Below are 26592 nucleotides of genomic sequence, written 5' to 3'. Positions count from 1 at the left end.
TGCCCTTTTTGAAAGTAATGCGGCATTCCCCTTTGTCCTCCTGAGAAAAACACTACATTGGTTGACAGTAGATATCCCCTATTGAAATTGGGGTCACTAGGTCAAGGTCACTATCACACAAAGTGTGGAAATCGTTTTCGATCAATTACTCGTCAACTAATTGACCAATTGGCGTGATACTTCACATGTCCATTGGCCTTCTATAGTAAATGACCCCTATGAAATTGATGTAACTAGGTAAAAGATCAAGGTCACTATCACACTAAGTGTGAAAATAGTTTCCCATTAATAACTCCTAAACGCATTGACCGATTGGCTTCATATTTCCCATGTGCATTGGCATTCGGCAGTAAATAACCCCTATTGAATTTGGGGTCACTATGTCAAGGTCACTGTTACACACAAAGTGTGAACTTGTTTCCGATCAATAACTTGTCAACTGATTCACCGATTAGCTTGATACTTCCCATGTGCATTGGCCTTGGACAGTAGATGACCCCTATTGAAATTGGAGTCACTATGTCAAAGGTCATGGTCACTGGCCCAATTAGTGGAAAAAGTGTTTCTGATTAATAATTCATCAAAGAATTGAACCATTGTCTTGATTATCCACATACTCATTGGCCTATGACAGTAGATGACCCCTATTGAAATTTGGGTCACTACATTAAAGGTCAAGGTCAGTGTCACAATAAATGTGAAAATTGTTGTGATCAATAATTCATCAGCGAATTGACCGATTGGCTTGATGCTTCACATGGGAATTAGCCTTAAACAGTAGATGACCCCTATTGAAATTGGGGTCACTAGTTTGTGGGGGGGGCATATATCTCCGACTGTGGAACTCTTGTTCGCAGTATAATTCATAGATGGATTATAATATTTAACAATGTTAATATATCTCATCTCAACTCATCTTGGCCTGTGGGCCCGTCAGTTTCCTCCTGGCGTTATAGTTCTGGTTAAGGCACCCCAGCTATGATGTTTTTCCCATGTAACTTGAACCTAAGATTCATCCAGGTCTCAATGGCAGTTGTTTCTATGCTGCCTGTTCATCCTCTTCCATTGCGTGTTCCAGGGGAGAAATTGCCTTGTTGTGTTGGATGCAGACTGGCAATGGGTTTGGCGTTGGATGTGTTGGTCTTGAAATCATTGCTCTACCCTCTGTTAGTGGTAAGGTCCAGTCAAGCTAAGTTTTAAAAAAAAATGTTGGATTTTTCCTGCTTCTGCTGTGGGGTTTCAGAGATAAAAGCTAGATTGTCGGATAGTCCATATGGTCCAACTGCTTGCAACACTAGATGCAGTTGTGCTTCTGGTCCAACGAGGGCACAATGACAGTTGGAACAGAAAAGGTGAGAATAAGCAGCCTTGCCTTACTCTGGTTACTACTACCAAGGTGTGGGTGTGTTTCCTGCCGTTTACACTTGTGCAGGTCATCATTTAATCAGACTCGCAGATGATGCTATGATCTTTACTGGCACTCTGTAGTATCTCAGTTGGGACTTCCGGTAAATTCTTTTAAACACATTTTCATGATTGATGAAGTTTACATAGAGGGATGAGTTACACTTAAGGAAAATGTTCCAGTATGATGTGCAGGATTGCGATGTGACCATGCACGAACTCATCTTTCGTAAGTCCGCTCATTGGTCATGTAGATGCTGGTCAGGTTAATCTTTTTTATTCGGATAGGCATAATGCGATTAACACTTTTCCTGACATGAAAGACAACGTTCCCCCTCAGTAATTGGAATATGAACTTTGTCTTCCCATATCATGCTGAAGAGCGTGTAGAGTTACTCCTCCCTGGTCTTGATGTAAGCCTTTAGACCTATTGGCAGTATGCTGTCAGGTCTTGCAGACTTGCCGATCTCCAACTGCTTGATTGTGCGGTTGATATCTTTCTTCTTGAATACGCAACACTTGATTGGCAGATCGCTAGTGGTTTATCTGGTGACCTAGCAGAAGCTTGCCTGTAGAGTAGCTCCTGGAATGGCTCGATCCATCTCTTCTTCACAACACTTGATTGGCAGATCGCTTGTGGTTTATCTGGTGGCTTAGCAGAAGCTGGCCTGTAGAGTAGCTCCTGGAATGGCTAGATCCATCTCTTTTTCTGCACTTCGTTGTCTGCTTTCACTCCTCATATCTTTTCCCTTACTTGCGGCTCTTATTTGTCATATTTTCCTGATATTCTTTTGGTGATTGAGTACAGGCCCTTGGTTCTGTTCTTGCATGCTTTCTTTTCTGTAATGCTTGTTTAACGAGCGTCTTTATGTAGATCTGCTTGGTTACTCAGTAAAGTCGCTTGACATTCCTATTTGGTTTTTGTGTGCTCTTCTTGTGCTTCTGTTGTTTCTGCTCTTGTTCCACTGCAGTTGGTCCTATTTCATTTTTCTTCTTTGTTACAATGTTATGTAGTGTTTTTGCTGATAGCCATGTGGGTGTACAACTAGGGTACATCTTTTGAGCCAGTACTTGTTGTTCTGCTGTTCTTTTCTTCAAGCAGGTCCTTAAAAGTCTGGAAATTTTTGGAGAGAGTTACCTTAAACTTTTTTTAGCCGGATTTTTTTCGAAAAAATCTCGGCTTATAGATTGATGTTGTCGGGCGGGCGGGGGGGGCGGGCGGGGTGGCGGCGTGCTCGAAAATGTTAAAGTTCTTATTTCATGGTATAACTTTGGTATGCTTGGACCTAGAGTCTTCAAACTTGACATGAAGGTTGGCCAGGATTAACAGATGACCACTGGTCATTTCAAGGTCATTCATTTGAAGGTCAAGGTCACTGTGACCTTCAATATAAAAAATGTTAAAGTTGTTATAACTTTAGTATGCTTGGACCTAGAGTCTTGAAACTTGACATGAAGGTTGGCCATAATTAGTTAGTAACCACTGGTCATTTCAAGGTCATTCATTTGAAGGTCAAGGTCACTGTGACCTTGAATGTAAAAATGTTAAAGTTCTTATTTCATGGTATAACTTTGGTATGCTTGGACCTAGAGTCTTCAAACTTGACATGAAGGTTGGCCAGGATTAACAGATGACCACTGGTCATTTCAAGGTCATTCATTTGAAGGTGAAGGTCACTGTGACCTTCAATATAAAAATGTTAAAGTTGTTATAACTTTGGTATGCTTGGACCTAGAGTCTTGAAACTTGACATGAAGGTTGGCCAGAACTAGTAAGTAACCACTGGACATTTCAAGGTCATTCATTTGAAGGTCAAGGTCACTGTGACCTTGAATGTAAAAATGTTAAAGTTGTTATAACTTTGGTATGCTTGGACCTAGAGTCTTGAAACTTGACATGAAGGTTGGCCAGAACTAGTAAGTAACCACTGGACATTTCAAGGTCATTCATTTGAAGGTCAAGGTCACTGTGACCTTGAATGTAAAAATGTTAAAGTTCTTATTTCATGTTATAACTTTGGTATGCTTGTACCTAGAGTCTTCAAACTTGAAATAAAGATTGGCCAGTACTAGAAGATGACCACTGGTCATTTCAATGTCATTCATTTGAAGGTCAAGGTCACTGTGACCTTAAATGTTAAAATGTTAAAATTGTTATAACTTTGGTATGCTTGGACATAGAGTTCATATTTGTGACCTTAAATGTTATTGTTGTTCATGTATATGCATGCATTCAAAACATAACACAAGGTTTGCTCATGCCTTGAAAAGTACTTACATTTCATTTTGACCTTTGAACAATATTTCAGTAATTTAAGTATTGCATTGACAAAAACACGAAAGGTACTTTCCTGTCATTTAAATAAAAAATCCGGCTTCAATGCGGTCATCTCCGACCGCGGAACTCTTGTTTTCCAGTTGTTTTTCAGCATAGTGGCGTTGTAACACTGGTGTTTGATTGACTCCCCTGTCCAACTCTTCTGCTCCATTTTTGCTGCAATCGAGTGACAAGGAGATGATGGTCTGAAATAACATCTACTCCTCTATTGATGCGTACATACTTACAAACATACAATTCCTCCTTACAATGCACAGGTGCTGATCTGGTTCTCGGTTGACAGGTCTGTTGACACCCAAGTTGCATTGTGTATCCTTTTGGGATGGAAAATAATTAATCCGTTGACCAGGTTACTTGTGACACACGTCGGCAAAAATCTTACTGAAGTCATTCATCTCTTCTAGTCCTTGCTGTCCCATGATGTTCTCCTATCCCTGTTCTTGGTGTTGTATTCACCGATTAAAATTATGATTTTCCTATTTTGCTCGTCTTGTCTGATGGTTTACGGACTGTTTTAAAAGTCATCATTTTGGTTCTCTTCACTTTTGTTTCGGAGCGTAGAACTCATGACTGGATTATGTCCATGTTGATCTTCTTTGTATTAAAATAGGTAGTCCTGATCCATGCTGATGCCATCAGATGAGCGCTCTCTGTGCTGACTTTTACAGCATCTGGGCTTCTGCCAGTGCGTGTACTGCATCCTCCTGCTTATACCCCAAGTGCATCAGTTACTCGTCAAAAGTCCATGGCTTTTGCCCAGAATTAGTCTACCATTATTCGCAGATTTAATGAAAGTTCAACTTCCTTATATCTCCTGCAACTTGCGCTCTCTCCAGTCCCCCCAGTCTGGTACATGTATGGATGGTAGTGTTGGTCCTGGTGGAGATGATGTTCTTTGGCCTGGGGGCTTCCAGGAGGCCCATCTTCTCCCTTTTCCATGATGTATTGATTGTCTGTAGCTACAGTGTGTTTATAACCCCAGATCGAATGATCAGGAGGTATATTGTTTTTGTCCTGTCTGTCTGTCTGTCTGTCTGTCTGTCTGTCTGTCTGTATGTCTGTATGTCATTGTATGCGTGTGTCTGTCCCAAAACTTTAACCTTGCTCACAAAATTATAACTCTTGGGTCTATGTTCTTTAAATTTCACATTAGCATTCATCTCATTAAGATCTACAATCAAACATGGTTTGAGGTCACTAGGTCAAAGGTCAAGGTCACTCTGACCTTTACATTCAAACTATAACTTTGTTTCTAAAATAGCTGCAGTGCGGCTTCAAAGCACAGTAGGGGGCATGGTGATTCACAAACACAGCTCTTGTTCATAAAGTAGGGTTGCTAGCCATACACAAAAATAATCTGGCAACACATAAGTGAGGCTACTCCAAAGATAGTTGGAATTACCTTTTAATCTTTGAATTACATCACTTTGCTAAAAGTTGTTATGAATTAAGTTTGAAATCTGTCAAAAACAATGTGCATTAAAAAATTATATTAGAAATGTTTTATATAAGGTTTTCAATATTAAATGAATGATGTTTTTTGTTTATTTTAGATTTTGACGATCTTCGAAATCAAGGCTATCACAATTGTATTGCCGACGGTGTCTTCACAAACATAAGCGACGCCAACAAAAAAGGCAGCAAGACATACGATAACATCAGGATATCTAAACAGACAAAACAAGTGTTCACTGGTAAGAATTATTTTATTCCCCGCCAAAGGTTGAGGGATAATAAATTGGTGTTATCCGTCCGTCTTTGTCAGTCCATCCATCCTTCTGATTGACCTTCTCAAAATTTATCTTTGGCGAGGGATATCAATTCAACAAATTTGCTTGTTAATATTGTTGTTATATTGTGCTTGATTTTGCTGGTCCAAAGCTTTGTGCATTGTAAACGATTTGTGTTGAAGATTTCCATCAGTTGATGTTTATTTAAAGTTTGCTTACCCTTGATTAATTGGAAAATACTATATTATCGATTGAATTAATTATGTTAGTCAATGAAAAACAAAGAAGAGGCATTTATCAATACTTTATGTTCCTGATTCTCAAATGAACATAAATGAATCATATTTCAAACCTTGGAGATTTAATTATGATGATGCCATTATTCCCGCAAAAAATCCACCAGTAAATATGCAATCGAATTGTGGAATAACTTAACATATTACGAAATTTTGTTAATGTTAGTTCATAAACAATTTAAAATCTGCTCATGAGATCACCAGAAGTCTACAATAATGCTGTTTTAGGCGGTTTTATGGTAATATATTTTATTCCCCTGCACAGGTCAATGTGACGTCGTGAGAGAGGGACTGTCCAGTCCCTGGATCCCCAAGGGCTGGACGTGGGGCGGGCTCGTGAGTGACCACTGTCCAGTGTGGGCCCAGTTCTACACGGGCTGTGACCTTGACACTGGAGACTTGAAGATCGGACCAGAGGCCATTAAATTTGCACTGACTGACTGATGTTTAGTAAAAGATTAGAATATTACATGTTTGACTCTGGTATGACAGACATCACTAGTAGCGAATTGATAATGCAGTTCTTTAAACAATAAATAGTGACAATATTCCACACTTTTCATTATGTTATTGCCATGAAAAGCCCCATTTAAACTACTTTGAAATGGAAGCCCATACTAAACTAATAAGACACAATTAACCAGCGCTTGAACATATTTGTGTGCTAATATTAGAAATATTCTCTTGGTAAAATGTTTCCAATTTATGTAGCAAATTTGTACAACATGTTATGGTACGTGAAGTTTTGAGATGTTGATGTTATTTATGTTAAGTTTGATGTGTGCTGCGTGGATGCAGTAGCGTGTATCCCCGTACACATCTTCGATGTTGTTATATTTTCAGCCTTCAGAGGCTGGTAGCGGTATTGTTATTATGCCCCCCTTCGAAGAAGAGGGGGTATATTGCTTTGCTCATGTCGGTCTGTCGGTCCGTCCACCAGGTGGGTTCCGGATGATAACTCAAGAACGCTTGGGCCTAGGATCATGAAACTTCATAGGTACACTGGTCATGACTCGCAGATGACCCCTATTGATTTTGAGGTCACTAGGTCAAAGGTAAAGGTCGTGGTGACCCGAAATAGTAAAATGGTTTCCGGATGATAACTCAAGAGCGCTTATGCCTAGGATCATGAAACTTCATAGGTACATTGATCATGACTCGCAGATGACCCCTATCCATTTTGAGGTCACTAGGTCATAGGTCAAGTTCACGGTGACCCGAAATAGTAAAATGGTTTCCGGATGATAACTGAAGAACGCTTATTCCTAGGATCATGAAACTTGATAGGTAGATTGATCATGACTCGCAGATGACCCCTATTGATTTTGAGGTCACTAGGTCAAAGGTCAAGGTCACGGTGACCCAAAATAGTAAAATGGTTTCTGGATGATAACTCAAGAACACTTATGGCTAGGATCATGAAACTTCATAGGTACATTGATCATGATTGGCAAATGACCCCTATAGATTTTCAAGTCACTAGGTCAAAGGTCAAGGTCACAGTGACAAAAAACATATTCACACAATGGCTGTCATTACAACGGAGAGCCCATATGGGGGGCATGCATGTTTTACAAACAGCCCTTGTTTTTATTATTTTTCACTTCTTTATATTGAATTGCACAACAGTTTGATGTGTGCTGCGTGGATGCAGTAGCGTGTATCCCCGTACACTTCTGTGATGTTGTTATATTTTCAGCCTTCAGAGGCTGGTAGCGGTATTGTTATTTTTATTATTTTTAGACACCTTGTTTTCGTATATAATAGGAATACAATACTGCTCCAGCAGCTGGAGTTTCACTTCTTTATATTGAATTGAACAACAGTTTGATGTGTGCTGCGTGGATGCAGTAGCGTGTATCCCCGTACACTTCTTCGATGTTGTTATATTTTCAGCCTTCAGAGGCTGGTAGCGGTATTGTCTTTTTATTATTTTTAGAAACCTTGTTTTCGTATATAATAGGTATTCAATACTGCCCCAGCAGCTGGAGTTTCACTTCTTTATATTGATGTACTGCTGATTTCACATTAGATGTACCGTTCTTGGGATGTGGAAAAAAGTGAATGCCACTTTTGTTTCCAAGTAGTTTGTGTGTTCCTTGTTATAGTAAAACGCTCGATTCACAACATATGAACCAATAAACCATCTTTTATTACTTACACATGAATGTCTTCCGGTAATTATACTTATAATAGTTGTAGGTTTTGCTTGTTAGAACTATTTTGTATAATTGTTATTTAAATATAGCTAACAATACCATTTAGATTTGTTTAATATGTTTGAATACACAAAGCAAATTATATTTATTATATTACCACAATTTGATAAAGTTTTGCTGTTTTCACTTTGATATAGTATTTCTGCCGAATTTCACCAGTTTGTATTATTATTAGCTTAATTTCAAAAAATTTCATTTAATCGAAACCATCATCATTTCGTCATCATCATCAGCTTCATCATCATCACCACCACCATCATCACCACCACAGTCATCATCTTTATCATATCTTCGTTGTCGTTGTACTCATCGTCAACGCCGTTTTCGTCGGCGTCGGCTAAATCATCATCGGTAGCAGAAGCACAAACCACAGCAGCAACAACAACAGCAATATCATCAACATCTTTCAGCATCGTCAGTAAAACATCAACTTAATCATTCTAAGAGTCATTAATGTTTATAACAAAGTCAACGCCAACAGTGTAAATTTTATTTGTATTTCAACCATGACAACGCTTATTTTACAATCAATTAAAAAGCAACACACGTTCAATCATTGAGTAATCCGAAACTACCGCAACTGGTTAATAATAAGACATATACATTTATATAATTACATTATTTTAGAACATAGAACTACATACAAATGCATGTAGTTGTGCATTATAAAACTATTTTTTTATTGTAACATCTAAAAACAATACTCTATCATTATCGACGTTTAAAGGGTTCTATTTTTGGAAACGATCAACATGACAGGTACTATGCATAACATGCAAATACAAACCTATTAATATGATACAGTTGAACATATCAAGCGGTTAGAATTATATTTTTAAAAAGAAGAAATTAAAATATTTTATATAATTCAATATTTATATGTTATTCAAATGCGTTGACAATTGTGTAAACGTGTACATGCTTGAAAGCGAACTAATAAAATTGTATCAATATGTTCCAAATTGTATTAGTCATTGAAACAAAGGCATACATTTAATTTAAACATGTACAATAACATTGACATATAGCAAAAAACGTAATATCAGACAGACATAATAGTTTATATTCTATTAATATCTGTCTATAGTTTTATTTCGTTTAGTAGTGTGCCACTTGCTCTGTGGTCAAAATAATCATCATGCCATTTGTTCCCTGATTTGAATCTCAAGTCATTAACGACTTAGGAGACTTATTAACACCAATGTGTTGATTTTAATAATTAATGCATGTTAGAGAAAAGCTCCGACAAAATATCTATTTTAAAGATGAGATTAACATAAATATATATTGTTATAAATAAATGTCAACATACATTAGACTGAGACCTTTTTAAAATCGGGAGATAATGTGTTTCCGCCATATTTTCGTGTAAAACCTATCGTCGGAAGTTTAAAAACACATTAGGATAGCATAATGGTATAGCTAAAGTTCATGTATAGAGCAACAACAACAAAAAGTATTTAACGCATCATGTTTAAACAGTTTCGATTGTTACAGAGAATCAGAAACACTTCAAGACATGAATACAATCAGAATCATTTAATTTAGTATCCATCAAAAACGTACACTAATTCAAGAAAGTGAGTCGGGAATAATCTGAATTCGCATTGAAATTCGATTAATTTTGTAACGATCAATATATTTAGCAAATCTTTTATAAACATCATCTTCGAGGATATCGCTAGCAGCGTCATCAACATCACCAATGTCACGTACAGACATGGCACGACCGGCAGAATCAGGCAATTCATATATTCGGAATCGTTTCATTGCAACATTCTTCCGTGCAGCAAGTTCCTGTTGAAATGGAATGTATTCCTGAACTGGGATTCGTTCTGGGGGATCAATACTAGAAGCACAACCAAATTCTAGCTTAATCCCAATTGAATGAGTATATATAGCCAGTGAGTCCACAAGTTCGCGCACTTTGGATGGAAGCATTGTGTCAGAGTAGATATTTAAATACTTCAATGATTGAGGTACCTGCAGTGCGATGTATGTATGGACATGTAGTGTTAACGTTTTCAGCTGTGTGAGTGATGATAGCGACTGAGAAAACGTTTCCGCATGCTTCACATCAATACCGGAAGATTTACGCACGCCACTCAGACTCAAACTCTTGATATTCTGACCATGGAGAGCCTCCCAGAGACCAAGACTCTCATGCTCCGCATCAATACTAAGTGTTTCTAGATGAATGAGCGATGCAAGTGTCTTTGCCATCGACAATGTATGCTTCACGTCAATTCCAGTACGTTTCCAAAAACCACTCAGACTCAGACTTTTAATGTTCAGACCATGTACAGCCTCCCACAGACCTGGATTATCACACTCCATCTCAATACAAAGAGTGTCCAGCTGTGTGAGCGATGATAGTGACAAGGACATCAACTCTTTATGCAAACCTCCCCACTCCCTACACTTCAGGCTCAGTCTCTTTATATTCAGACAATGAATACCTCTCCATAGACCACGGCTGTGAGGATCTAACTCAATACTAAGCGTTTCTAGCTGTGTGAGCGATGCTAATGACTGATACAACGACTCTGCTTGCAAATCTTTACATTTACGATACTCACTCAGACTCAGTCTCAGACTCAGACTCTTAATATTCAGACCATGGAGAGCCTTCCAAGGACAACTATTGTCTGCATACACATTAGCATACACAATCATATTAAGAGTTTCTAGACGTGTGAGAGATGAAAGTGATTTAGACAACGACTCTGTACGCAAATCGGTCCACAGAATCCAACATAGACTCAGACTCAGAGTCTTGATATTCAAAGTATGGATAGCCTCCCACAGAACAGTACTGTTCTCCCGTACGTCCATATTAAAGTGTTTCATATTGAGTGTTTCAAGCAGTGTGAGTGATGATAGTGCCTGAGACAACAACTCTGTATGATTTAATTCGAAACCTTTGTTCATACCTTTAATAGTCAGACTCTTGACACTCAAACCTTGGACAGCCTCCCACAAACCAGGACAGGCTTCATCCGCACCAATACTAAGTGTTTCCAGCCGTGTAAGCGATGGTAGCAAATGAGACAACGACTCTTTATACTTTACTCTACCCTTACAAAACACACGCAGCTTATTGATATTAAGGCCATAGAAAGCCTCCCAAAGACCAGTACTATCTTCAGCCACATGAATATCAAGTTTTTGCAGCCTCATGAGCGATGATAGCGACTGAGACAACGAATGTGAATGATTTATCCTCAATCCTTCCCCCTTCCAATCATCCAGTCTCAAACTCTTGATATTCAGACCATGGAGAGCCTTCCACAGACCAGGACTGTCTTCAGTCACACCAATTCCAAGTGTTTCCAGCCTCTTGAGCGATGATAGCAACTGAGTCAACGACTCTGCATGCAACGACTCTGCATACAACTCTCCCCGTTCCCAACTGCTCAGAGTCAGACTCTTGATATTGAGACCACGGAGAGCCTTCCACACACAAGGAGTTAATTCATACATTTTAATATCTAGTGTTTCCAGCTTTGAGAGCGATGCTATCGTCTGTGAGAACGACTTTTCATGATTCACTCTACAACCACTGTCACCGAAATCATCCAGACTCAGACTCTTAATACTCAGACCATGCAGAATCTCCCACAGACCTGGATTATCATTAGTTAGGCTTATTGATATGCTTTTGTTTGGATATACATTAAATTCTATGTGTCCAGTCGTGTATGATGTGTTGACTTCGCCCTCTCCACACGCAGTTAAGTGACAGTCATGCAGATAACATTCCATATTACAATTTTGTGTCAACATCATACTAAGCAGACTGCGTAGCCAGGTACAGGAACATGTGGCACGGGTCAAGCGAATGTCTTTGATGGAGGGAAGTAAAGGTGGAAGCTCTGTGCACTGGGTTGGATCGGCAATATTTAGAATAATGCAGACGGGAAATTCCAATGTGCCCACACTGGCAGAATCTGAAAAAATGATGAATTTTTAGCAATGCTTATACATAGTAAATGTGGTTGCATTTGTTCAATATTGAATAATTAAAACAAAAACAATGTTTAAGTTTCAGAACGCATCCCGTCATAATACATATAAATCAGAAGTATTATTGTGGTGCTGTTTAGCTTAAAATATTCAATACTATAAGTTTTATTTTTTTCGAATGGTTCACTTAAATTATTTCCAACTTGCAAACACGTTTACAATACGTTTGTATGACTGTTATATTCATACTATGTTGTGTTCCACATTACTAGTCATATGCATGCTGGTATAAATGAATCATTTAAATCAATCTATAATCCACAATGAATATGCCGTAGGGTGTAAACTAACAATGGCAATGTTGTTTCAACTATTGAAAATATACTTTTTAGATACACTCCACTTATCTACATGCATAAATAAATGACAACCCAGACAGCTTGTATTACCAAACACCTCGCATCGGTTATCTCCCGTACAGAGTATACCGTTCCTACTGCCATACAAATCAAAATTACTGCAACGAGATAAGATTGTTTTAATTAAATGCCAACAATTGAACATATTTACAAAGTGGAATAAAGTTGCAAATCTGCTAATTTGCTTTAACAATGCTTTGTTCTGTAGGGTAATAGACAAGTGTTTGCAAACGTTTTGCTATCTCACTTTAATATTTAACCCATTTATGCCTAGTGGACTCTACCATCCTTCTAAATTGGATTAATTTATTTCCAAAATTAGGGATGTCTAGTATATGTATTTCTATATTTAGAATATTTTTTACAGAAATTTCTTTTAGCAAACAGCGCAGACCTAGATGAGACGCCGCATGATGCGGCGTCTCATCTTGGTCAACGCTGTTTGGCAAGGCCTTTTTTCTAGACGCTAGGCATAAATAGGTTAATGTCAATTACATTTATTTGTATGTTTCAATTAATTTTTGCTGAAGTGAAGTAGACTTTATAGCTAACGAATGGGTTTAAACCTTGTGGATCTTTATAATTATAGTGTTATTGTGCAATTTCCTTTTGACGGGAAACTACTCGAAAGTTTCCGGCATAACACTATTTTTCTTGAAATATTTATTATGGCTTTTGAGCTATGCTTTAGGAAATAATATTAAGCGCAGATATTAGTTTGTTAAGAATAGTCATTAAGTAAAGAATACCATATTTGCAATTATCAAAACATGAAAAAATTAAAACAACCAAGTAGTTTCACATTTTTAACTGTGTTATTAAGTATATAAGACATGCGTAAGATATCACGATACATCGACATGCACCGCTTGACAACAAGAGCATTTTCTAGTTTTCGGTCACAGAATAAAAAAATGAATGAATTATATGAATGGGTGAGCGAAATAACACAAACGACGGAGACTCATACTGAAAATGCGAAACATTATCGCTAGAAAATGAAGAATTTGATTTCAAATTAAAACTGTACATTGATTATTTAAATTAGTTTTAAAATCACGTCGGAACTATTTCGATTTTAATGCTGAGTATAAAGAATATGACATGTCAAATTACAAAAATCCCCACACGTCTTAAAACATATTAGTATTCGTCAAAATACAACATTAACAGTGCAATTTGAGAAGACTGACAGCAATTAAACTTAATTAAATTCGGCCTAATGCTTGCATTGTTCCTATGACACTTAGAGCTGTTTAGCTCTTACGTCTCAAAATGTTCTGATTAAGTGTAATGAGGAGTGGCGGTCAAGCTTTTCTAGCTTTTCAACAATCCGGAAGAAGTTTCGAACTTAGCTGTCATAAAAACGTATGTTCTTACCGAATGTCATGAAATTTGACAAACAAATCGGCTTGAGCATCGATAATTTATCACTACAGTCATATGAGGGAAATGCTCAACTTTCAGTCGGCCATTCGTGTTAAAGATCCGGAAATATTTAAACTAAGCTAAGATATCATTAGAAGATATGTTCTGACAGAGTTTAATAAAGACTTAACATAAGGTATGGCCACAAGAGCGTTAACATGGTTTCACTAAGTTTATTTAAGGGAAGCTGCCCGCCTTTTAATGAATTCATTTTTCAGGTCACCGGAACACTTTGTTTTTATTAAGCCGATACATCATAACACAAAATGTTCTAGTCAAGCTTCATGATAATTGGACTAAAATGCGACTTCTATAGTGTTGAGGCGGTTTAACTATAGCCATACTATAAAAACTGCCAAACCACCGTGCTGTCATGTTTCCTTATGAGCCGCCCACATTAAATAAATATTCGAGCAATTATTAAAACAATGTCTTGACCAGGGGACCGTTTCTTAAAATTACGTACGTTCAAAAATCATGCGTAAGTGCAAAATGTTCAGTTAGTAGCGTTTCTATAAACTTCGTAAAGTTACGTTTACCGTATTTTTGCACGTAATGTTACGTGTGCTCAAAGGCTCACGTAACTCAGTAATTTAGCATAAATATGGCGGCGTATGCACCGATATTTCGGAGAACCGAATATAGACTACGAAATCTACGAGCGCAACATCATTTTAGTTAATTTAAACCTTTATCTATGTTAAGATCTTGGTAGGGCATGGTAAGATACTGTAACGGAAATCCTGCGTTGATTGTGCATGATCTATTGTGAACGGTTGTGGATTGGAGTTCTACTAAAAGAGGAAATTTTACATGTTCGAATCGATTGTTGTTATGATTTGTTCGATTTTCCTTTTGACAATTAATTCAACTTTCGTATTGAACAAGGCTTTATCCATCACAAGACGACAAGTTGAACTCAACGAATGTACGTGACGTTTGCCGAGTGATAGAATTGATTCATTGTAAACATGGGTAAAATTATACTTTTCTGTAAGAATCATGTATTAGAATTGTATAATCTACGTTTTTGTAAATAGTTGCATTTATATTATATTGCTGTGTCAATGAAAGACAATTATACAGTAGTCTGTGCTAATATTAATTCAATTAATTTTATCACAGATTCAGACATTCCCAAAAGTATTTTAAGTCAACGGGACATCCAGTCCGGTAGTCTTAGATAACTGCAGGACCGGACTGGGATTCATAGGACCGAAACATCAATGTACATACATATAGGTGTCTGGGACCGCAGGACCCCAACTGGGATTAAGGGCCGAGTCCCTATTGGGGACACCCCCGTGACCTAGCTTATTGTACTTTTTTATGTAGTATTTCTAGTTGCAATTTCTGGTGACTACAATGCGAAATATTATCAACCTTACCATCCGTATCACCGCATGCGTATAGTCATTCTATAAAAATGTTATCAAGAACGTCGAAAATAAATTAAAATTGACGAATCATACTGTATCCGAATACGACAGTCCGAAAACATGTACATGTTTTGAACATATAATAAAATGTGCTTTATACATATCGTTTGAATGTAGAAAATGTAAACGAGTAACCAGTAACCTAGCAAATATGTAATCAATATATAATTCGGTTAACATATTGCTTTACAATATGCTACTGCAGTGCTTAACATTGCTATAAATCGATCACTGAAAATTTCAAGATGGCGGACATTAGCTGCATTAAGCAGACACGTAAGATTTTTCGGAAAGTAACGAAGAGGTTTCGTCAGTTACCGTTCATTCTTTGCCAGCCGCTAACCAATTAGAAATCGATAAATAAAAGACTGGACTAAATTGGTACCAAGCGAAAATATTCGGAATGCCCAGGAGTATTTGTTCTCAAATGATCGCACACTGGAACGAATTCTATAAAAATATATCAACTTTTCTTCTTGAATTATTTCCCGGACATTCGGACCGGCAACATAACAATTTCAATCGGACCTGTCTTTAAAACGTCGGTCAGGTTCGACGGTCCGACACTTTTGGGAATGTCTGCAGATTACTGTATAATTGTCATTCATTGATATAATATAAATGCAACTATTTACAAAAACGTAGATTACTGTATACAAATTTTATTGATATGTCAACAGCGCTTCTTATAAATGTGAATACGGTTGTCACTTTATTGTTGAATTTGACACATTTATACAGTTTAAGCAGAAGTTCTGCATCAAGATCCATTTCTTTGGAAATAATATCATGCATGATTTCCAGTCGTTACACCCCCTGGACGTTACACCCCTAGTCATTACACCCTCTAAGCCTGGACATTACACCCACCAAGATGTAAACATAATTGATTAGGTTACTAAGGTGTGATCACACCTACCATGGGGCACACTTCACTTGATTAATGATGTTTCTGCTTTAATGTGTGTTCAATGGGGGTCTGTCCAAGTGTTTTTTATTGTCTGTTTGTCTGTCTTATTGATGTGCAGTGTTAATTAGGAAATAACAATTTTTTGGTGTGAAAAACATTGTTCTTTGATCTTTTCAAATAATTTATTAATTATCAAAGTGTAATAATAACACCTAAAATTAAAGGAGTTTGTTCACACCATTATTATTAAAATTCATTTGAAGATGTTGTTGTTTGATTTTATGAATTCTAAAGAATATTGCATCTTTATGTTGTGGCAAAAGAATATCAAAACATCAAAGGTAACAAAGTTTATAAGACAAATGTCAAATACTCAATGCAAATTGTTTTTACTCATTGTCCTCATATAGACCAGAACAATTTTAGAGAATATCATACTATAGGTATACATTGTTACATTGTTACTCTTTCAAAATGCCCCCAAAACAAATATTTTGGTGTATTGATTCAAATTGTAAAAAAAAAGCGTGTTAATAGGTCTGATTTTGCTGTTTAATGTGATAATTGTGGATTATGGCAGCATATTAGATGTGGTGATACCGGTAAGTCATTTTCTTCTTCCTATTATAAACATTGTAGATATATATAATTTGAGCTCCAAGACATCACATGATTTTGGACCTTAGGGCATTTTCCGTTGTTATCAAATGGTCTTGTAACTGATAAATAATTTAAAACACCAACTTGGTTTAAGCTTATTAGCTGCGCCATTCTTGACCAATTTATTTTTGTAAATACTCATTTATAAAGTTTGGAATACTAATAATACTTTCTTATTTTTACATAAATGAAATTCAATTTAATGGTCTATGATCAACATTTTATTAACAAAAATATTATTTTTCTAAAAATATGATATGATATGTAACAGAATGGTATTTATGCAGAAAAGGGAAATAGGTAGAAACATGAGGGATTATACATGTTATATATATTGTTATCATTCAAGTAATTAAGTTGATCTTATGTTGCATTAAGACTCATGCCCCAATTTAGTGTTTTCATTCATTGACACAGTTTTGTGTCATCATTTATGAAACACAGTTTGTAAAACTAACAGTAACACTGGGCCACTTAGATAAACATTGGACCTATTTGGGCCACATTAGGGCCAGACAAAGACCCTCTAACTGTTTATTAGGGGCCATAAAAGATACACAGACTAGTGCCAAAAAGCATGCTTTGATTGCTACAGTAAGTGAAAGATTCCTGTTAATTGTGTTTCAATATAAACAAGTATTTCTTCAATGATCCCTCATTATCAATTCTGACTTTAAAGTTTAATGATATTGTTGATATTGTAATTAATGAACTTTGTAGTCTGCAGTAAAATTTTATATATCATACATTGACAATATGTTACTTCCATTTCAATATCTAACAAACTCACTGAAACCAACAGATAAAGGATATTTTTACTTTATTAATACTTGCTTTAAATTAATAGCAAGTTACCTCCTTTTGTTTGAGTGACATGAAAGGGCAGATTTGCTTCATTGTCAATATCAGAGACATAACACTGCATGCATTTTATGCACTGCTAATCAAATAGATATATCAATAGATAAGTGAAATACTATGGTTACTACAATAGTAATAAAACTTAAGTCACAGATGTGATACACTGAGATAAAGATATTGCCTTAGTCCTTATGTATTTGAGGCCGTTTCCATAAATAATAAAGAATTATTTCTTATAGCTTTAAAGATTTTTTTTACAATAAATTACTTAAAAAAACAAAACATATCAATTACAGAATAATGATTGATTTAATATCGAATTCAATTAAAATCTTCTTTTGTGATGTTTAAATTATATATATAATTGGATATTCTTGAAAAAAGTATTTATGATCTAGATGCATATTATAACATTATGGGCATATTATAACATTATGGTGAAATAAAAATAGATTTATATGAATTAAGATTGTGTTTTGTTTATTCTAAATAATTATTGTATTTATCATTATTTTATTTTGTTTTCAAAGTTTTTTCTGTCTGTATTATTTATGATTTAGATGCATATTATTACATTATGGTAAATGTATTTGAATTAAGATTGTGTTTTGCTTATTCTAAATATTTATTTATCTTTATTTTTATTTCGTCAAGTTCTTCAAGTTCTTCTGACTGTATATTCTTGAAAAAAAGTATTTATTATTTAGATGCATATTGTTACAGTCATTCTGGTGAAATAAAAATTATGTTTTAAATGATGGCTGCTCAATTAAGTAATTTGAGCAACCATTAATCTCATCAGTGTCATCTTACATGACAAATCCATTTAGTGGTTCATAAGTTGATTAAACCTTTCTAATCTAATCAATATCTTGGTGGGTGTAATGTCCAGGCTTAGAGGGTGTAATGACCAGGGGTGTAACGTCCAGGGGGTGTAATGACTGGACACCTCATGCATATATCATTTTGTCAAAACTGCGTAAAATAAAATATACTGTAGAGACTGTGAGATACAACATGTCGACATTTTAGCTCAGTTGAGTTAGATTGGTCTTTGTCAGCTCTGGTACAACTTGAAAGTTCCCTGGGTACTCTTATGTATGCTACACTATACCCTGGGTACAGAAAATATACTTAAACATACCAAGGAATACTTAGGCTAAATCTGCTGTTGTTCGTTCTATTTTCAAATTAATAATGTTTCTGTTTACATTCTGTGAAATGGCCTCCGCGATGATATTATCGAATCTCGTACACAAAAAAGCATATTGAGTAAGGTTTTATTCAAAGAGGATTTTGTTTCGTATTCGGAAGTGCGTTTGATGACATCAGATTTTAGGCAGGAATAAAACTCTGTACCCAGGGTACATTGAAGTGTACTTAAGAGTACCCCGGGTACTTTTAAGTAGTACGGGGCCAATAATGACCAATCAAGCTTCAGTGGTTTAAGCGCTGCAATTATTAACTGGAAGTAAAGGTCAAGGCTCACACACTTGGCTAACTTTGCGCAATGGTTATTGTAACAACTAAAACTTAAGTTATCTGAATATTAATAATGGCTAATTTTAAAGTAGGTTTGAAAAGTTTTCACTGTTGAAGTAAATTTACTGAAAACATGTATTGAAATATACCAAATATGTCATTTTATACAAAAACTGTCAAAACACTATGAATTTTAAACCAATGAGATTTGTTTTTGGTAAGTAACAGTTGTAAGATGCTCAAAGTTGTATTTTTAGCGAGGCTGTTTTGGAGAGAGAAAACCCAAGCTATTGTCATAGCTAGCTAGTTGTCCAACGTCCGCCCGTCCGCTGTAGGCAATATGCTAAAACCTTAATATTTGGCTCTAAAATCAAAGTGCTTCTACCTTCAACTTTTAAACTTCATATGTAGATGCACTTTGATGAGTTCTAAATGCCACACCCATTTTGGGTCACTAGGTTATAGGTCAATGTCACTGTGACCTCTACAAAAATTTAAAATTCTGACAAGCTTTCACAGCCCAGCATGGCACCAGATATGCGGTGCTCTTGTTTATTATCAGATTTCATCGGTAATCAATCATATTAATATCATATTGATGGCAAAACTTTGTTGTTGCTGTATGCTTTACAATCATTTTTTCTGAGTTTTTAGATTTTTTACAAAGAAATTTTAGAACACAAACCATGGGGACAATACAAAAACATTTCATTTTGTTATGGTATAATCAACATTCAAAATCTTTAATTTTATTATTATAAATGCAGTTGCCATGAAGAAGAAGTGTCAAATTTTAACTAAGGTCATTGTTAATCTTTACTGTCTGAAATATTTAATTACTAATTTTAAGATTATTTTTTAGTTTCCTATAAACCATATGGACACATCAAATGCAGTTTGATTGATATGTTCAAATAAAATTGTCATAAGAAGTTATTTAGAACCTTTTTTCTTTATAGGTGGTCACACAGATTGACAGATCAATTTTTTTTCCAATATCTTTGACCACATTTCTTTCTTTCTACTGTGTTTTTGTACATACTGTTATGTCCATTTATACCATTTAAAGTTCTACAATAATGCTGTAAACATCGCAAAACCCACTTTATTTTATCTTATATTGTGAAAAGCAATGCTGCGAATTTTCTCTTTTTTTACATACAGTTATTTTATACCATTTTTGATGGGAAATATTAGAATAAGGTTTACTGTCTTTATTATTATAAGTAAATGTATTTTTTTTAATGTTTTATATCCATTAACTTGTACAAATAAATAAGAAACATAAAATAGACAATGTTTGTGTGGTGTAGAGCATTTACTACTATTGCAATCAAATCATTTAAATAATACCATTTTTGTTTCTTCACTTTTAACACCATAGTTATGCATAATAACTTATAAGACAATAAAAATTTAAAAGAAGTTGTTTGTTTTGCACTAAATAAAGCTTTTTGCGGAAATGTATGCTATCAGTGTATGTGTTCAAAAATCAATTGAATTTTTTTTAAAGATTTGAACTGAAAAAACCAACAGATTTAACATATTCTCATTATTATGTATCTTTCCCAAACACATGAAAAAACATTTGATTAGCACAATTTTTACAGATTTTTTTTTATAAATATAATTGAAATTTAATATCAAGTATATGGGCACATATTTTTAATAGCATAATTATTAGAAACTTGCAAGAATAAATTGTGTCATCCTGACATGATTCAACCAGTAAGATTTAACTTCATAAAAATAGGAACATTTAAAAATGGTTTGCTTTCTCCCTGTGTTTTGTTCATATGTAAATTAAGCCAGATGTGTAAAACTTTTCCATGAATTTAAATTAATGCATTAGTTTCCATTAGTGAATGGCATTATGTTAAGTATATTATGAGTGACTGAACTTTTTCACAAATATTTCAGTCATTGTGTTGGTAAAGCATGTAAAGTGATTCAGGTTTACACAAGTGCCCGCTTGTCATACCAATTACCCCATACCAATGACCCAGGATGGATCCCAATTTCTCAAATTTTGTATTTAGAACTAATCACAACTGGTACATACCCTGACATATATTTTACCAATCCATGCTTTTTTTAAATATTGAACAAAAAATATAATATAATTATATATGTGAAGAAGCATACTTTATGATAATTGAAAATGCCTATTGTCTCAAATTAATAGAAGCATTCATGGACAATGTTAATTTATCACAGAAAAAAGATTCTCATTTTAAATGAATTTATGAGTAAAAATCTGTTGTTGTTTTTATAAAATTATCTAGAAGTGCAACAAGTGAATACAAGCTACAGAGTTTGTTAATTTTTCTAAAACCATACTGTACTACTGTACATTATCATTGATCAGTAAATGAAATTAAAAAAAAAACTACCTTCTTTACAGAGGCCATTGCTGATGTTCTTCTCATTAAAGGACATTCCTTTTGTAATTCAGTGACGCACTAAACATAATCAAAGATACCCTTCCAGTAAATTGAATTCCTGTCAGGAAACTCCTTGATTATGTTTCTGTAAATTCAGATGTGTAAGCTACAATACACATGCCTGTCTTTTCAGTATTATCCATCCATTTTGTTCCAGTTTGCTCGAGCAATTCCAGTTTGAAATATATCTGACTAACCTTCGTAAAAGATTTGCTTCAGTAAGAATCATCTCTTCTGTTTTAACAAAGTGCATATCCAGCACAACAAAGAATGGCCACACTTAATTTTAAAAGAATCAAGAGATTGAACTTTTTGTACAGTTGACCCCTTTTTTCATCGCAATTTCGTAAACAAGGGAAAGAACTATGCTCTTTATAAGGTACTTCTTAAGGATAAATGTATAAATATTAAGTCTACCGAAAGTTTGTTAGACAAAGCAAATTAAATATACTTTATGAATTTCTTCAAATGTTCTCTATAAAGTCCGCGCAATCACCAGTCTTCTGTTTAGAGATTATTCAAACATAGCAACTAAGTTGTACGCTACGTTCGGGTTATAGAGACGCACTTACGCATTCAGAAAAGCGTACGTAACTTTATACGTACGTACATTTTCGTCCGTAAAGTTACGCATTGTACCAGAAACGGCCCCAGGTGTTATAAAGATTGCGCTAAAATAAGGCGTCTATAGCGTAAAAACTCTTTCAATCAAATATGCATTTGGGAACTAATTATATTTCCTCTGCTTTTCAACGCACCAGAACGATGTTCTCAATCCGTCTAGCTATCATAACATATCATTATCAGAGCAAATTTCATGATGATGACGGTGTTATTACGAAAATGACCCTAATGTGTTAACAAGAGCACCGCCTTGCGGGTGCAGACCGCTCATCTATTTTCTTTTTAAAGGTGAAGGGGCTCTCATTTTAAATCACAAAGGAGGGAGGGGTGGAGTGAAGAGGGGTGTATAGTGTGGGGTTGTGGACATTTATTACATTATCTTCCAAAAAAGTGAAAAAAAAATCGGGGGGGGGGAGGGGGGGTGGGGGGGATGGGGGGGGGGGGGATTTTTTGGGTGTGATGGTTGGACGGTATTTCAAACATAAGCGTTAAAAAAATAATTTGGGTGGTGGGGTATAGTGTGAGGGTGTGGTGGTAATTTGTGAGATGATCTTAAAAAAAAAAAAAAAAAAAAAAATTGGGTGGGGGTGGAGTGGGGGGGAGTGGTGGGGGTATAGAGTGAGGGTGTGGTGGTCATTTGTGAGATGATCTTAAAAAAAATATAAAAAAATAGGGGGGGGGTGTGGGGGAGGGGGGGGGGGAGGGCACGTGGGATAGTTTGGGTTGAGTCTATTGTGGTATGTCAGGTAAGAGTAGTTTTGTCAAAGTATCAATCAAATCTAATCATAAATAAAGAAGTTATGGCAATTTTAGCAAAATGTAATAATTTGACCTTGAGAGTCAAGGTCATTCAAAGGTCAAGGTAAAATTCAACTTGCCAGGTACAGTAACCTCATGATAGCATGAAAGTATTTGAAGTTTGAAAGCAATAGCCTTGATACTTAAGAAGTAAAGTGGATCGAAACACAAAATTTTATCATATATTCGAAGTTACTAAGTCAAAAAAGGGCCATATTTCCGTAACAATGACAACCAGAGTTATGCAACTTGTCCTTCTACTGTACCCTTATGATAGTTTGTGAGTGTTCCAAGTATGAAAGCAATATCTATGATACTTTAGGGGTAAAGTGGACCAAAACACAAATCTTAACCAAATTTTCAATTTTCTAAGTATAAAGGGCCCATAATTCCGTCCAAATGCCAGTCAGAGTTACATAACTTTGCCCGCACGGTCCCCTTATGATAGTTAATAAGTGTTGCAAGTATGAAAGCAATAGCTTTGATACTGTAAGAATAAAGTGGACCTAAACACAAAACTTAACAATATTTTCAATTTTCTAAGTATAAAAAGGGCACATAATTCTGTCAAAATGCACGCCAGAGTTATCTTACTTTGCCTGCCCAGTCCCCTCATGATAGTAAGTAAGTGTACCAAGTTTGAATGCAATAGCATTGATACTTTCTGAAAAAAGTGGACCTAAACGCAAAACCTAACCAAAATTTTCAATTTTCTAAGTATAAAAAGGGCACATAATTCTGTCCAAATGCACGCCAGAGTTATATAACTTTGCCTGCCCAGTCCCCTCATGATAGTAAGTAAGTGTACCAAGTTTGAATGCAATAGCATTGATACTTTCTGAGAAAAGTGGACCTAAACGCAAAACTTAACCGGACGCCGACGCCAACGCCAACGCCGACGCCGACGCCGAGGTGATGACAATAGCTCATATTTTTTTTTCAAAAAATAGATGAGCTAAAAAAGTTTGCGTAATGGCTATATAAGGAAAACTTCCTAGCCACATGGAGGCCGTTTTTTTCTGAACGGATTGAACTATTTTTTTTATCTCAGCTGAGAAATCATTTTAACAAATAGTATTACCAACTTGCGTGAAGATTCGACTAAATTTGTACCATAGATCGTTAAACCGGTTTCCTAACAGCCATATAAAGAAAACTACCCGCCCATTGGCGGCCAAGATTTTCAACGGACCAGAGTCATTTTAGAATTCGGCAAAGGTATCATGACATCTAATTTGTTTACCAAGTGTCATGAATGCATTGAAATTGTATCATCTAGAATTTAAACACACGTTCATTATACCCGTAAAAGGAAACCGGCACAATTCACCGGCGGCCACGTTTATCAACGAATCGAAACAATTTCAAACATTGCCGAGTTATCAAAAGAAGTTATTCTGATTGCTTTTTATGAAGATTTGACTAAACATTTGAATTCTAGACAATTGACAAGGTTTTACTATAGCCATTAAAGGAAGATTGGCGGCTATGTTTTTTAACAGACCAGAACCATTTGCAAACTTGGCCGAGACATCAAATAATCAAATGTTCTGAGTAAGTTCAAAAAGATTGGACTTAAAATGTGCCTTCTAAAAGGCTAGCAAAATTTTACAATAGCCATATAATGAAACTGCCCCTAGCTTTTCCATCAGACAAGCACCATTTTGCAATACGGAACGTGGTTTACAGTGGTTTAAACACGGTTTGGACGGAATGTAAACACACCGTTAAGACCTTCACTTTGCACATAGCTCAAGTTAATCGAATACATTTGCAAAAATCCAGAGTTCATAAAAATAATTCGTGCATTTTGTGCTGATATCTAAGGATAAAAGTATAAATCCTTGAATACGTCTGAAATCGGTGTCTAATTGTCACGTTGCGTGCATCATAACCATGTACATACATGCGGTACACTTCACATATTTGGCAATTTTGGTATATGTTTTAAGTTTTGTTTAAAACTGTACCGGTGAGCTTAAATCCATAAACGTTTAATTTTGTGTGATCCCAACAAAGTCACGCGATCTTGCACACTGTATCATAACAACACATATTCCGGCCAAGTGTCATTATCGTTTGACTAAAATTGTGACATATAAAGTGTTAACATGGTTGTAATATAATCGTATAACTACAACTGCACCGCGGCATAATTGTTTAACAGACGGAATAAGTTTTAAACTGAACAGAAATATTATTAAAACTAATGTGTTGACAAATTTTCATAAAGAATGAACATTAATGCGACTTATATAATGTTAATAAAATTGTTCTTTAATTTTACAGAGTAGTCTAGTGACCTGAAAATAGTTTTGGATTCGGTCGATACAACATTGTGAAACATTACAGTGCTCAGGTAAAATAAACACAAATATACCTGAGGCGTTTTAAGTTTTTGTTATTTTATTTTCGTAATCTTATTTTTAGAGAAATGTTTGTTCATCACAAACTAAAACTATAATCATTTTAGGTCTGCAAACATAAAAAGGTAGCATGCACTAAAATAGTGCACTAAATACTGTGGAAGCATTCGTCTAAGCCGGTCATTAACTTGGGAATCATTAATTGTATATTCAAAGTAACTGCTTTCATAAACATTACCACACAATAGGAAAAACAAATTCGAAACAAAACATTATTATAATTCGAGAAAGAGGATTCGTAATTAAGGTTTACTAGTGTAATATGTATTTTATTGACGGCAATTGGAATACAATAACAGCGTAATGATGCTTAAAATATTTTATTTGTGTGATTTTTCTGGTATAAAACTATACGAATCAAAAAGCGTCAGTCTCTCAAATAAAATAAAAGGGAAAACCACATCACTGCGATAAACTAATTGGTTTGCTTCTCTGATATTTTTATGAATGACTGCATGTTCACATATGTTTAAAAATGAATATTTTGTAAGCCTTGTGCTGTATAAAATAACTAAAATGCACGTTCTTTTTATATATATCCGCTATTTCCGCAAAATCGGGAAACATTTCATCGGAATGCGATCTATACAAAAATACAGCATTACCTTTGCCTTATACATAACGAAAACACATTTGACAAAAGAACCTTATTGTATATTTACCTTTTCCCAATATGCAACGTCCACTTAGCCGTAAACGTCTCAGCTCCAGGCACGAATGAAGGTCAAATGTAATCTGAGATGCGCACTCGTAATTTCCAGGTGAAATTCGTTGGTTTTCTAAGGGTTTCCTGTCATCGATGTTAACATTCAACACAATGGCATTAGCCGCGTTATTATCCCAAAGCTTATGAAGGTCAATGATATTTTTGTTATCGCAGTTAAAGTGACTGAGTTTAAGGGCAATGTCGGAATATCCGTTTGCATTAGCTTCTCTATATCCTGCCAGTACGATTCCATTACACATATTCTCATTGTTTGAGAACTCTTTCGTATGTAAAGCATTTCGTTCATGCATCATCCTTGACAGCTTTTCCGCGTATGATATATCTAGTCCACACAGGAATATAAACACCTGTGATATGTCGAGATAGGCTTTCGGGTGACGGTTAAGGTAGATAGAAATAATACCATCAATACGATTCGCAT

The 26592-nt window shown here is 35.5% G+C and overlaps 2 protein-coding genes across 2 annotated transcripts in view; both read left to right on the top strand.

Moving 5' to 3' along the window:
• Positions 1-6319, top strand: part of LOC127843692 (endonuclease/exonuclease/phosphatase family domain-containing protein 1-like) — a 140942-nt gene extending 134623 nt beyond the window's left edge. Inside the window, exons 8-9 of the mRNA XM_052373413.1 lie at positions 5296-5436; positions 6034-6319. Of these exons, the coding sequence (XP_052229373.1) occupies positions 5296-5436; positions 6034-6212 (320 nt within the window). The 3' untranslated portion in view covers positions 6213-6319. The remainder of the gene's footprint in view (positions 1-5295; positions 5437-6033) is intronic.
• Positions 1-26592, top strand: part of LOC127843691 (metallophosphoesterase 1-like) — a 220691-nt gene that overhangs the window by 65693 nt on the left and 128406 nt on the right. The gene's annotated exons all lie outside the window — the stretch shown is intronic.

The sequence above is a fragment of the Dreissena polymorpha genome, chromosome 9, assembly GCF_020536995.1.
Source record: "Dreissena polymorpha isolate Duluth1 chromosome 9, UMN_Dpol_1.0, whole genome shotgun sequence".
NCBI classification, from domain to species: domain Eukaryota; kingdom Metazoa; phylum Mollusca; class Bivalvia; order Myida; family Dreissenidae; genus Dreissena; species Dreissena polymorpha.
The sequence above is the reverse complement of the archived record's forward strand: the minus strand, read 5'-3'. Positions and strand labels throughout refer to the sequence as shown.